Source organism: Ursus arctos, unplaced genomic scaffold, assembly GCF_023065955.2.
Source record: "Ursus arctos isolate Adak ecotype North America unplaced genomic scaffold, UrsArc2.0 scaffold_20, whole genome shotgun sequence".
NCBI lineage: Eukaryota > Metazoa > Chordata > Mammalia > Carnivora > Ursidae > Ursus > Ursus arctos.
Genome location: NW_026622875.1, coordinates 23,986,567 through 23,999,402, shown reverse-complemented (window position 1 = coordinate 23,999,402; position 12,836 = coordinate 23,986,567). Strand labels below are relative to the sequence as shown.

General features: G+C 37.0%; 1 protein-coding gene across 5 annotated transcripts in view; it reads right to left on the bottom strand.

Annotated features, from left to right (window-relative positions):
- The window catches only part of PIK3CB (phosphatidylinositol-4,5-bisphosphate 3-kinase catalytic subunit beta), a 192,787-nt gene that overhangs the window by 57,649 nt on the left and 122,302 nt on the right, over positions 1-12,836 (bottom strand). For all 5 annotated transcript variants that reach the window (XM_026497132.4, XM_044383447.3, XM_044383446.3 and 2 more), the window contains exons 12-13: positions 12,464-12,514; positions 383-571 (exon numbers count right to left, since the gene is read on the bottom strand). In XM_026497132.4, coding sequence (XP_026352917.1) covers positions 383-571; positions 12,464-12,514 — 240 coding nt within the window. The remainder of the gene's footprint in view (positions 1-382; positions 572-12,463; positions 12,515-12,836) is intronic.

The window sequence follows — 12,836 nt, the reverse complement described above, 5'->3', positions numbered from 1 at the left end:
ATACATATTCATTTTAGAACAGTCAACGCAAAGATTAAAGTCATTTTAAGATTAAAACTTTGGAGGTCACTGATGAAACTGTTAGAAATAATCCAGAACCTACCACATGCAGGCAGTAATTACAGATGATTACACCAAAAGCAATGTTTTAATTGTTCTTAGTGAAAGATATAGAAAACCTACCTAGAATCAGGGATTTTAAAATCTTAAACTTTCTAGTCTATCATTTGGGGTATATGTAAGAGTTTAAAAACTGAAAATTTCTCTGAAAGAAAATTAACCAACTTACGAAGATATCCCTATATAAGAAAAGACAATTTACATGAAATCAACAATGTAATATATGCCCCCAAAAAGAATTAGAAAAATTATATTTTGTTACCTGAGCAACATCCTCAAGTTTATTCCACTTGATTGACAGCAGTAATTTTGGCAGTGACTGTGGGAAATTCTCTCTGCAATCTTGTCGCAAAGTCCAAATAAGATCCATTTCATTCTCACACAACTGAGACAAGGGATCCCTGTCCAAGATTTCTTTCAGTACAGCAAGAAACTTTTTTCCACCTCGACTCTAAGAAAGTAAAATTACTCATTCATTACATAACTTAATTCTACGAACATCACTGGCACTTAGCAAATTCATATACAATAAATTTATAAACAATTTATAAGCTTTAATATACTAAAGATTTAATTCCTTAAAAAGATTAATAAAGATGGATGCCCTTTTTATAGGTTGACAACATATTAAATTTGTAAACTAAAGATGAAAGAAAGTTATTTTCAAAGTTTTAAAAACGGGGTTTCCCCTTCCTGTTTCTTTAAAAATCCATGTGCAAACACTAGGTGGCAGAATTGCAATTTGGATTGAAAAGTCCTTTATTATTTAAAAGGAATTTCTTTCTATCCTTCCATTTTAATTTTCAATTTCTATAAACAAACATATCAACAAAGATAAACCAAACATATGAAGTTTATTTTCTTTTAAGATTTTACTTATTTGTCAGAGAGAGAGAAAGAGCAGACGCAGGGGTAGCGGCAGGCAGAGGGAGAAGGAGACTCCGGCTGAGCAAGGAGCCTGTGCTGGACTCAATCCCAGGTCCCTGGGATCATGACCTGAGCCAAAGGCAGACGCTTAACCAACTGAGCCACCCGGGCTTCCCCAAACATACAAAGGGTAAAAAAATAAATAAAAGTGTAAGTGTCTTGTTGGTTCAGAGGCATCAAAACTATTTAGATTAAGAACTGAAACGTGGATAAAACTATTTATGAAACAAATACCATTATCCCATTTTCTTTCGCAATCCATACAAGAATATGCTAAAATAATGAAGATGGCACAAGCTATTTTTTGGATCTAGACTCTGAATTGTAGTAACATTTAAAAAAAGAGATTCATTTCCCCATGCTGAAAGGAGAACTCTACCATTTAGGCCAAAATACATTAAAAACAAAACAAAACCAAAACAGGGACACCTGGGTGGCTCAGTCAGTTGAAGGATGGACTCCTGGTTTCGGCTCAGGTCATGATCTCAGGGTCATGAGATCAAGCCTTGTGTTGGGCTCCCTGCTCCACACAGAGTGTGCTTGAGATTCTCTCTCCTTCCTCTACACTGCTCATGTGCACACTTGTGCACTCTCTCTCTTAAATAAAATCTTTAAAAAAAAAAAAAAAACTCTCCAGAATTATCTGACAAGATTCTGTAAAAATTATATTCTATTATGTAATTTTGTACTTGATGTTTTTAACTGAAATTTCATAAGCATTAGAATAGTCATACTAATTTTCTAAAATAAGGAGATTCAAAATAATATTTATGTATAAAAGAATGGGGATTATGATTATCTACACAGACAAAATTGCTTATGTAGAAAATCTGAAAGAATCAATAAAAATATTATTGTAACCAATGCATAATTAAAGCAAGATTGTAGGACACAAGCTGAGTAAACAAAAGTAAATTGCTTTCCCATATATCAGCAGTAAACAAGTGGTATTTGAAATTAAAAATCTAATATCACTTACATTAGCACCCAAAAATATAAAAACTTAGGTATAAAACAAAATATGTACAAAATCTATACAATGAAAATTATAGATCTCTGATGAAAGAAATCAAATAACTAAATAAACAGAGAGATATTCCATGTTCACAAATTGGAAGATTCAATATTGTCCAAAATGTCAGCTCTTCTAATGTCATCAACAGATTCAATGCAAACCCAATCAAAATTCTATAGATATGGACAAACTGATTCTAAAGTTATACAGAGAGGCAAAAGACCCAGAACAGCCAACACAATATTGAAGAAGAAAAAGGTGAAGGACTGACACTACCCAACTTAGTAAAAAAATGTGAAATATAAAACTATAAAACTCCCGGGGCGCCTGGGTGGCTCAGTTGTTAAGCGTCTGCCTTTAGGTCAGGTCATGATCCCAGGGTTCTGGGATCGAGCCCTGCATCGGGCTCCCTGCTCGGTGGGTAGCCTGCTTCTCCCTCTACTACTCTCCCTGCTGTGTGCCCTCTCTCGCTGTCTCTCTCTGTCAAATAAACAAATAAAATCTTAAAAAAGAAAAAAAAACCAACTACAAAACTCCTAGAAGATAACATAAGAGAAAACCTAGATGATCTGGGGTTTGGCAATGACTTTTTACATGTAACACCAAATGCATGATTCATCAATAAAAGAATTAATAAACTAGACTTCACTAAATTTAAAATTAACTGCTCTGTGAAAGACACTGTCGAAAGAATGAAAAGACAAGCTACAGACTGGGAGAAAATATCTGCACTAAGACTTTTCTGATAAAGGATTGTTATCCGAAATACCCAAAGAACTTTAAAAACTATTAGAAAATAACCCGTCAAACTAAAATATGAGTCAAAGACCTGAAAAGACACCTCACCAAATAAGATACAGACACAGCAAATGAGCAAATGAAAAGATGCTTAAAATCATATGTCATCAGGGAAATGCAAATTAAAACAAAAGTGAGGTAAGACTACACACCTGGCCAAAATCCAGAACAATGACAACATCAAATGCTGTCAAGGGTGCAGAACTACCCTTATTCACTGGTTGTGGGAATGTAAAATACTACAACCACATAGGAAGGCAGTCTGGCAGTTTCTTACAAACTAAACATACTCTTACCATACAATCCAGTAGTCACCCTCCTTGGTATTTACCAAAAGGAGATGAAAACTTATGCCCACAAAAAACCTGCACACAGATGTTTATAGCAGTTTTATTCGAAACTGTCAAAACTTAGAAACAACCAAGATACCGTTCAGTGGGTAAATGGATAACTATAATACATCCAGACAACGGAGTATTATTTATCACTAATAGGAAATGAGCTTTCATGCCACAAAGACATGGAGGAACCATTTTAAATGCATACTACTAAGGGAAAGAAGCCAGTTTGAAAACACTACATACTGTAAGATTCTAAATTATAGATCTGGAAAAGGTCAAACTATGAAGAAAATAAAAAGATCAGTGGTTGCCAGGGGTAGGGTGGGGAAATGAATAGGCAGAGCACAGGATTTGCAGGACAGTAAAAACACTCTGTATGATATGATAATGATAAACAGGTATCATTATACATTTGTCCAAACCCACAAAACACACAACACCAAGAATGAAACCGAAGGTAAACTATGGACTTTAGGTGATTATGATGTGTCAATGTAGGTTTGTTCTTGGTAACGAAATGTACTGCTCTGGTGAGTGATGTTGATAATGGGAAAGGGATATGCATGTGAAGGGATAGGGATATACGGGAAATCTCTGCACCTTCCTCCCAATTTTGTTGTCATCCTAAAACTGGTCTTTAAAAAATAAAACCTTATTTTAAACATACATACACACACATGCAAAAGACATTTATGATTACAGTGGTTTTATATTCAGATCCTCAACCTAAAAAGGGTATGCTTTATTTTACAGGCTTGACTGGGTTTCTCTGAAAAGTTACCATCACAAGTCATCAGAATTTGAAAATCAAACTCCTACACTTACACTTCTTAAAATGAAACCTGTTACTGCAAAAAACACAGAGTCTAAATTGTTCATGTCAGAGAAACAGACTATTAAGTTAAACAGTGCAAAAAGCTAGCAAACCTACTGTATTTTGTGAATCAAAATCTGACTCTACAGACCTACTGTAAGTAAATATCCTGAAGACCTAGGAGTAAACTAAGAGGGGAGGGCAGGGGGTTAGCTGTATAATTGTACTAAGACTGTTTACTAAGCTATGAATAGCACAGCACTGAATAAAGCCAAGGTAAAAATAAACAACTACCAGAAATGTGGCAGGAAGCCCAAAGAAAACACAGAATCTTACATTCTTTTGCAAAACCCCAAATAATCAGTAATGAAAACTTAAACTGCACAGGGTAAATGGTGAATTTATACACCTGTTCCAATGCTTGAACTAAAATAATGGTAGAAAGCAATGAAGACTAACACTCATATTCTCTATTTTTCTTTATGTTTAGATTTTTCAAAATCACACACATATTATGGTGTAATAGTGATTATGAACTAAAACAAAACAAAGCAAGTGTACTTTGCTATAAGCACATCAAAAAACGACTGTGGTCATTTTCCCCTTCTAAATGGGGGATATGGTATTTGGTGTCATGGGAGGGCGATGAAAGGCTGGAAAACTCACAGTCATATTTTTTTTTTTTAAGATTTTATTTATTTCTTTGGCAGAGAGAGAAAGCACAAGCAGGGGGAGCAGCAGGCAGAGGGAGAGGGAGAAGCAGGCTCCCTGCTGAGCAGAGAGACCAACATAGCACTTGACTCCAGGACCCTGGGATCACGACCAGAACCAAAGGCAGACACTTAAACAACTGAGCAACCCAGGCGCCCCTCATTGGTCACATTTAAACTTACACAGCATGTTACCAGTATGCCTGCTGAGGACAGAATTAACTATGTGTTGGCCAGACTTGTACTTGATTAACACATAACTGGGGATGAGGCAAGCCGAGCAGTTGGGGCTGGTGGGACAAACTGACACCCCCAGAATTACTCCTTAATTCTTCAGTGTATATTTCCTAAACAACAAGGACATTCTCATACTTAATCAGAATCTGTTCCTAAAAATCAGGAAAATAATATTGATACAGTTCTATTGTCTAATTCACACATTCCATTCAATTTTTCCAGTTTTTTTTTTTTAAAAGATTTTATTTATTTATTTAACAGAGATAGAGACAACCAGTGAAAGAGGGAACACAAGCAGGGGGAGCGGGAGAGGAAGAAGCAGGCTCATAGCGGAGGAGCCTGATGTGGGGCTCGATCCCAGAACGCCGGGATCACGCCCTGAGCCAAAAGCAGACGCTTAACCGCTGTGCCACCCAGGCGCCCCAATTTTTCCAGTTTTCTAAATAATGTTTGTTATAGGTCCAGGATCCAACCCAGATTAATTGTTGCATTTTGTTGTCATTTATCGCTAGTTTTCTTCATTCTAAAGCAGTTCCTCAGTCTTTCCTTACCTTCACTGACCCTGACATTTTGTAAGAATACAGGTCAATTACTTTATAGAATGTTACTCAATATGTATTTGCCTAATGTTTTGTCATAATCAGATTCCAGCTATGTATTTTTAGTATGACTACACTGAAGTGGTGGCGTGTTCCTCTTACTATATTTTATCAGGAGGCAAATAATGTTAATTTGTCCCATTACTATTGACGTTAATTTTTATCACTTGATTAGTATAGTGTCTACGAGGTTTTTCTGGTCTAAAGTTAACAAGAAGTATTTTGTGGGCCTATTTTAAGACTAACCATCCTGTTTCACATCAAACTTTTCAACCACTTGCAATATCTTGCCTAGGGTGCCTGGGCGGCTCAGTCGGTTAACCATCTGCTCCCCGCTCAGGCATAATCAGGGGTCCTGAGATCTAGCCCCATATCAGGTTCCCTGATTAGCGGGGAGTCTGCTTCTCCCTCTCCCTCTATCTGCTGTTCGCCCTGCTCGTGGCTCTCTGTCAAATGAATAAATAAAATATTTTAAAAAACAAAACAAACGAATACAAATGTGCCAAAATGTTAACAGCTGGGGAAGCTGAAGGAAGGCTATATGGGAGTTCTTTGTATACTTCCTGCAAATTTTCAGTTAAGTTGAAGAATTTTTTTAAATGTTTGGTATTTCCTTCCCTAAAACTGAGGGCTGTAAAAGCTCCAAATCATTTTCCTAAGAAAACTTCCTAGGTAGATTTCTAGGACTTGTAACTAATGGCTTGAGTCATTACATCTGCACTCTCCAAAGCCAACCATTAAAATTTAATGCCTGAGTTTCCACAGTAAGAAAATAAGATAAAATTATAACAGAGATGTTTTAGATTACAGCAGGGTTTCTAAACCTCAGTACTATTATTATTTTGTTGTAGGAGGATGGTCCTGTACATTGTAGACATTTAGCAGACCCCTTAACTCTACCCACTACGTGCCAGAACACCCCCATCCCTTGAGTTGTGAAAACGAAGAAAACCTCTAGACGATGCCAAATGGCCCACAGAGGGTAAATTAGCCTCAGGGTGAGAACCACTAGATAAGAAGATAAAAGCTGCCAATTCTATAAATGTAATTCACAAGGATCACACTTTCCCTATTCCACAGACCCAACACCCTCGGCAAACATCTATTTTGAAAAATACCAACACCTATTAGGATGGCTACTATCAAAAAAACACAAAAGTGATGGCAAGGATGTGAAAAACATTGCTTTTGTAGCTGGTGGGAATGTAAAATGGTACAGCTATCATGGAAAACAGTATAGCAGTTCTTTAAAAAATTAAAAAGAGAACTACAGTATGATTCAGCAATTCCACTTCTCGGTATATATCTAAAAGAATTGAAAGCAGGGTCTTAAAAAGATATTTGTATATTCAAGTTCATAGCAGCATTAGTTTGAGTCCAGCATCGGGCTCTTTACTCAATGGGGAGCCTGCTTCTCCCTCTGCCTGCCGCTCTCCCTGCTTGTATGCGTTCTCTCTCTCTGACAAACAAATAAAATCTTTTAAAAAATACAAGTAGTGTGACACCATTTTTTTCCCCAACGGATTAAAATACTAAAAGTGTTAAAAAAAAATAGTAAAAGGGTTGGCAGATATGCAAAATGGTACTAACTCTTCCACGGTGTGCCTAGGGTTATAAATTTTAAGGTATTCTAAGGTACGCAATTTGGCAGAATTCTTATTTTAAAAAAGGGATACTTTTGATCTAACAATTTCACTTCTAAGAATCCACCTTATAAAATACAAGTATGTAGGGGCATCTGGCTGTTTCAGTCAGTGGAGCATGAGACTCTTGGTCTCGGGGTTGTGAGTTCAAGCCCCACACTGGGCATAGAGCCTACAGATAGATAGATAGATACATAGATACATAGATAGATACATAGATAGATAGATAAGATAGATATTTTTTAAAAAACACAAAATACATGTTTAAAGAAGTATCTATAAAATATTCGTAAAGAATAACTGGAGGGGCGCCTGGGTAGCGCAGTCGTTAAGCGTCTGCCTTCGGCTCAGGGCGTGATCCCAGCATGCTGGGACGGAGTCCCACATCAGGCTCCTCTGCTGGGAGCCTGCTTCTTCCTCTCCCACTCCCCCTGCTTGTGTTCCCTCTCTCGCTGGCTGTCTCTCTGTCACATAAATAAATAAAACCTTTCTAAAAAAAAAAAGAATAACTGGAAATTAGCAAAAACAACAGGAATATGTATGTTTAATAACTAATAGCTGCTAATAATGCCACAGAATGTTGAAAAAGCTTTAAAAAGAGAGAAGTGGGGGAGTGCCTGGATGGCTCAGTCAGTTAAGCGACTGACTCTTGATTTTGGCTCAGGTCATGATCTCAGAGTCCTGGGATCAAGCTCTGGGTGGGGGCTCTGCACTCAAGGGAGAGACTTCTTGAGAATTTCTCTTCCTCTCCCAATGCCTCTCCCTCTGTTCACACTCTCTCTCTCTCTCAAATAAGTAAGTCTTTTAAAAATAAATAAAGAGAGAAATGGACCTCTGAAAGAGACAAGACCCACAAAACGCATTAAACTAAAAAGGGAGAAACTATAAAGATCTCTTTTATTTTTTTAAAAAAGAATATATGTATGTAAATACATACATTGCATTAGGATTAGTACCTATAAGCTAAACTGCTGACACAGTTATCTCTGAGGATAAAAAGTAGATGGCAGTTATAGGAATAATTTTAATTTTCAGTTTCACAATTTATTAATTGTACTATGCCCCCAATTTTTTTTTTTAAAAAAAGGCATATCAAACTTGGGCCAGAATACTGCATCCTTAGTTAAGAAGGGAACCTTCTGACTTGGGTAAGGTAGCAGTAAAGCATAAGAGAAATAGTAAAAATTAAGTTACCGGTTACCCTTCTGATGTTTGGGGATCTTTATAAAGACTAAACATATAAAGGGTAACAAAAATAGGAACTAGAATGAAGATATCCTTATATAACTATTATCTCTGAAACCTAAAACTGTAATTATCTGTTTTAGCACAGGGTTATTTTACTTCACAGATACCGTGCTGTATTTTTTACAAATTGAAGGTTTGTGGCAATCCTGCATCAAGCAAGTCTATCAGCGCCATTCTTCCAACAGCATTTGCTCACTAAGTGTCTCTATGTCTCATTTTAGTAATTCTCTCAATATTTCAAACTTTCTCATTAGTATTATATTTGTCATGGTGACTGGTGGTCAGTGATCTTTGCTGTTACTACCATTAATTCTTTTGGGGTGTCATGAACCATACCACAGAAGATGGCAAACTTAATCAATAAATGTTGTATCCATTCTGACTGTTCCACCAATCTGCTGTTCCATCTCTCTCCCTCTCCTAGGACTTCCTCGTTCTCTAAGACACAACAATATTAATATTAAGCCAATTAATAACCCTACAATGGCTTCTAAGTGTTAGAGTGAATGGAAGAGTTGCATGTCTCACACTTTTAATCAAAAGCTGGAAATGATACAGCTTAGTAAGAAGGCACGTCGAAAGCTAAGACAGGCAAAAGCTAGGCCTCTTGTGCCAAAAAATTAGCCAAGTGGTGAATGCAGAGGAAAAGTTCTTGAAGGAAATTAAAAGTGCGACTCCAGTGAACACATTAATGACAGGAAAGCAAAACAGACTTAATGCTGATATGGAGAAAGTGTTTGTAGTCTAGATAAAAGATCAAACCAGCCACACCATTCCCTTAAGCCAAATCCTAATGCAAACAAGGCCCTAACTCTCTTGAATTCCATGAAGTCTGAGAGACGTGAGGAAGCTGCAGAAGAACAGTCTGAAGCTAACAGAGGTTGGTTTAAGAGGTTTACGGAAAGAAGCTATCTCCATAACATAAAAATGCAAGAAGCAAGTGTTGCTACAGAAGCTGCAGGAGGTTGCCCAGAAAATCTAGCTAAGATCATTAATGAAGGTGGCTACACTAAACAACAGCTTTTTGATGTGGACGAAATAGCTTTATATTAGAAGAGAATGCTATCTATGCCTTTCACAGCTACAGAGCCGAAGTCAATGCCTGGCTTCAAAGCTTCAAAGAACAAACTGACTCTCTTTTGGGGGATTAATACAGCTGGTGACTTCAAGGTGAAGCCAGTGTTCAGTGACCATTCCAAAATCCTAGGACACTTAAGAATTATGCTAAATCTATTATTCTGCTTTTGTTCTATATATGGAACAACAAAGTCTGATGGCAGCACATCTGTTTACAACATGGTTTACTGAATATTTTACACTCACTATTGAGACACACTGGTCATAAAAAAAAGATTATTTTCAAAACATTAGTGCTGACAATGTACCTAATCACCTAGGAGCTCTGATAGAGATGTACAATGAGACTGATGTTGTTTTCGTGCCTGCTAATGCAACATCCACTCTGCAGCCCATGGATCAAGGAGTAATTTTGACTTTCAAATCTCATTATTTAGGAAATACATTTCATAAGATCAAAGGTGCAATAGAGAGTGATTCCTCTGACGGGTCTGGCAAAGTAAACTGAAAACCTTCTGGAAAGGATTCATCATTCTAGATGCCACTAAGAACATTCATGATTCATGGAAGAGGTCAAAATATCAACATTAACAAGGAGATTGGAAGGAGATGATTCCAACCCTCACAGATGACTTTGAGTGGTTCAAGAATTCAGTAACTGCAGGGGCACCTGGGTGGCACATCGGTTAAGCGCCTGCCTTCGGCTCAGGGCGTGATTCCGGCGTTATGGGATCAAGCCCCACATCAGGCTCCTTCACTATGAGCCTGCTTCTTCCTCTCCCACTCCCCCTGCTTGTGTTCCCTCTCTCGCTGGCTGTCTCTGTCTCTGTCGAATAAATAAATAAAATCTTTAAAAAAAAAAAAAAAGAATTCAGTAACTGCAGATACGGTGAAAACAGCAAGAGAACTAGAATTAGAAGTGAAGCCTGAAGATGTGACTGAATTGCTGCAATCTCACAATAAAACTTGAATGACGAGGACTTGCTTCTTATGGATGAGCAAAGAAAATGGTTTCTTGAGATGGAATATACCGCTGGTGAAGATGCCGTGAAGACTATTGAAATGACAACAAAGGATGTAGAACATTACATAAACTTAGTTGATAAAGCAGCAGCAGGGTTTGAGAAGATTGACTCTAATTTTGAAAGAAGTTCTGTGGGTAAAACGCTAGCAAACAGATTGCATGCTGCAGAGAAATCATTCATAAAAGGAAGAAGAGTCAATTAATGCAGCAAACTTCATTGCTGTCTCATTTTAAGAACTGCCACAGCTACCCCAACGACCCTCAGCAACCCCAACCCTGATCAGTCAATAGCCATTAATTTCAAGGCAAGAACTTCTATCAGCAAAGAGATTACAACTTGCTGAAAGATCAGATACAATTAGCATTTTTTTTTTTTTTAAGAAAAAGTGTTTTTAAATTAAGGTATATACATTGTTTTCTAGGCATAGTGCTACTGCACATGTGACAGACTACAGTATAGTGTAAACCTAATTTTATATGCACTGGGAAACCAAAAAATTCACAACTAACTTTATCATGGTATTCCCTTTATTGCAGGGGTCTGGAACAGAACCCACAGTATCTCCAATATAGTTGATGGACAAACTGGTAAGTGTATACTTGTAATAAACTTCTTTTATTTCACTAAAGAGAAATGCTCAAAGTATTTATATAGTAGATGACTTGCACTGTAGAACTATGGATATTTTTGAGAACTCCAAAGGCAAAGCAGAGGACACCCTGGGCCAGACATTTCTCCAACTAGCCAACATAAAATAGTGCTTTGATCTGTATAAATGACAAAAATATACATTATCTCCATTTTGCCACTTGGCCTCTATGTTATTGCCATTTTATGTAGAATGGCTCTATACTGAAGACACATAAAAACTGTAAACGGATAACACGAAAAGAGAATATCAGATTAGACTCGGCAAAGTCTTAAACTATTTTAAGAGTCAAAAAATAAAGCTAAAATGTATAGGTGGTAGAAATATTACATATATTGTAAACTAAACAAAGTAATCTATTTTGTAGTCCCTGGGTAGAAATGATAGGCATAGTGTGTATGGCAGTGACTGCTGTTTTTCTCTCAGTATTCTTTCTGCTCTTCCTTTATTAACTAGAATCTCTTACTTTTAGCAAAGCACATGCCTGGCCAACTAAAGACTACATTTCCCAGCCTCACTTTTTGTTAAAGTATGGCTATCTGACTAATTTCTGGCTAATAAGATGTGAGCAGCAATGAGGCATATTTATTAGGTCCTCAAAAAGAATAGGTGTGGCCTCTACTCTTGCTTTTCCTGTTCCTGCTGGCTGGACCATAATAATATGAGAAGCTGAAGCACTAGTATTAAACCATGAGATAGAAACTACATGTTAACATGACAGAGCACCAAGACGGAAGAAACCTGGTTCCCCAGCACTGTAAATCCTGGCCTGATTATATCTGCTGTTACATGTGAAAAATAAAGACAATTACAGCCTCTTCATTCAACTGAATAATATTCACAAGAACAGTATTATTTATCTATGAGAAGGTGCCATGCATCTCTTAAGGACTAGCTACTGGGGGCACCTGTCTGGCTCAGTCAGTAGCAATGCAACTCTTGATCTCACGGTTTGTGAGTTTAAGCCCCGTGTTGGGTGTGGAGCCTACTTTAAAAAATAAATAAATTAAAAAAAAAAAAAAAGTCTAGCTGCTGAACCTGTGCTTATATCAGAAAAGGGTTTACCACTGAACACAGACCACCCACAAACAGCTACCATTCAACAAAACATTAGTATGTACATATTCACATACACTCACAGGCTATTCTTGCGTAAGAGTATGGTCATCTGTATGTCATCAGCATAAATGAGATGAAGGTAACTAAAAATGAGCACGACGTTATAACAAGACAGGGCTGTTTTAAAACCTTGATACTTACGGATACATTAGCACTGTCACTGCTTGCAATCTCAGCTGCCTTCTCGATTATCTGTTAAACAAAACTGTAAATTAAATTTTGGCACTCGTATTTATAAAATTTTAATTGTAAATATTACAGTTGTACTTAGACTATAAGAAACAACACAGGGTCTGGCATTTCTATGCTTTATAATGTAAACGTGAATTTTAAATGCAAAATGGTAGTATGTGGTGATTCCCAATCTTCAAACTCTTGACAACTGAGAGTCAATGGTATTACTATAAGGGATTGTGACTCCTAGGGTGCACTAGCATTGTCTGTTGATAAAATAAGAGAAGGCTTGAATATGCATGTGAAAGAATTTTTCTTTGGTATGAGAAAGAATTTTAAA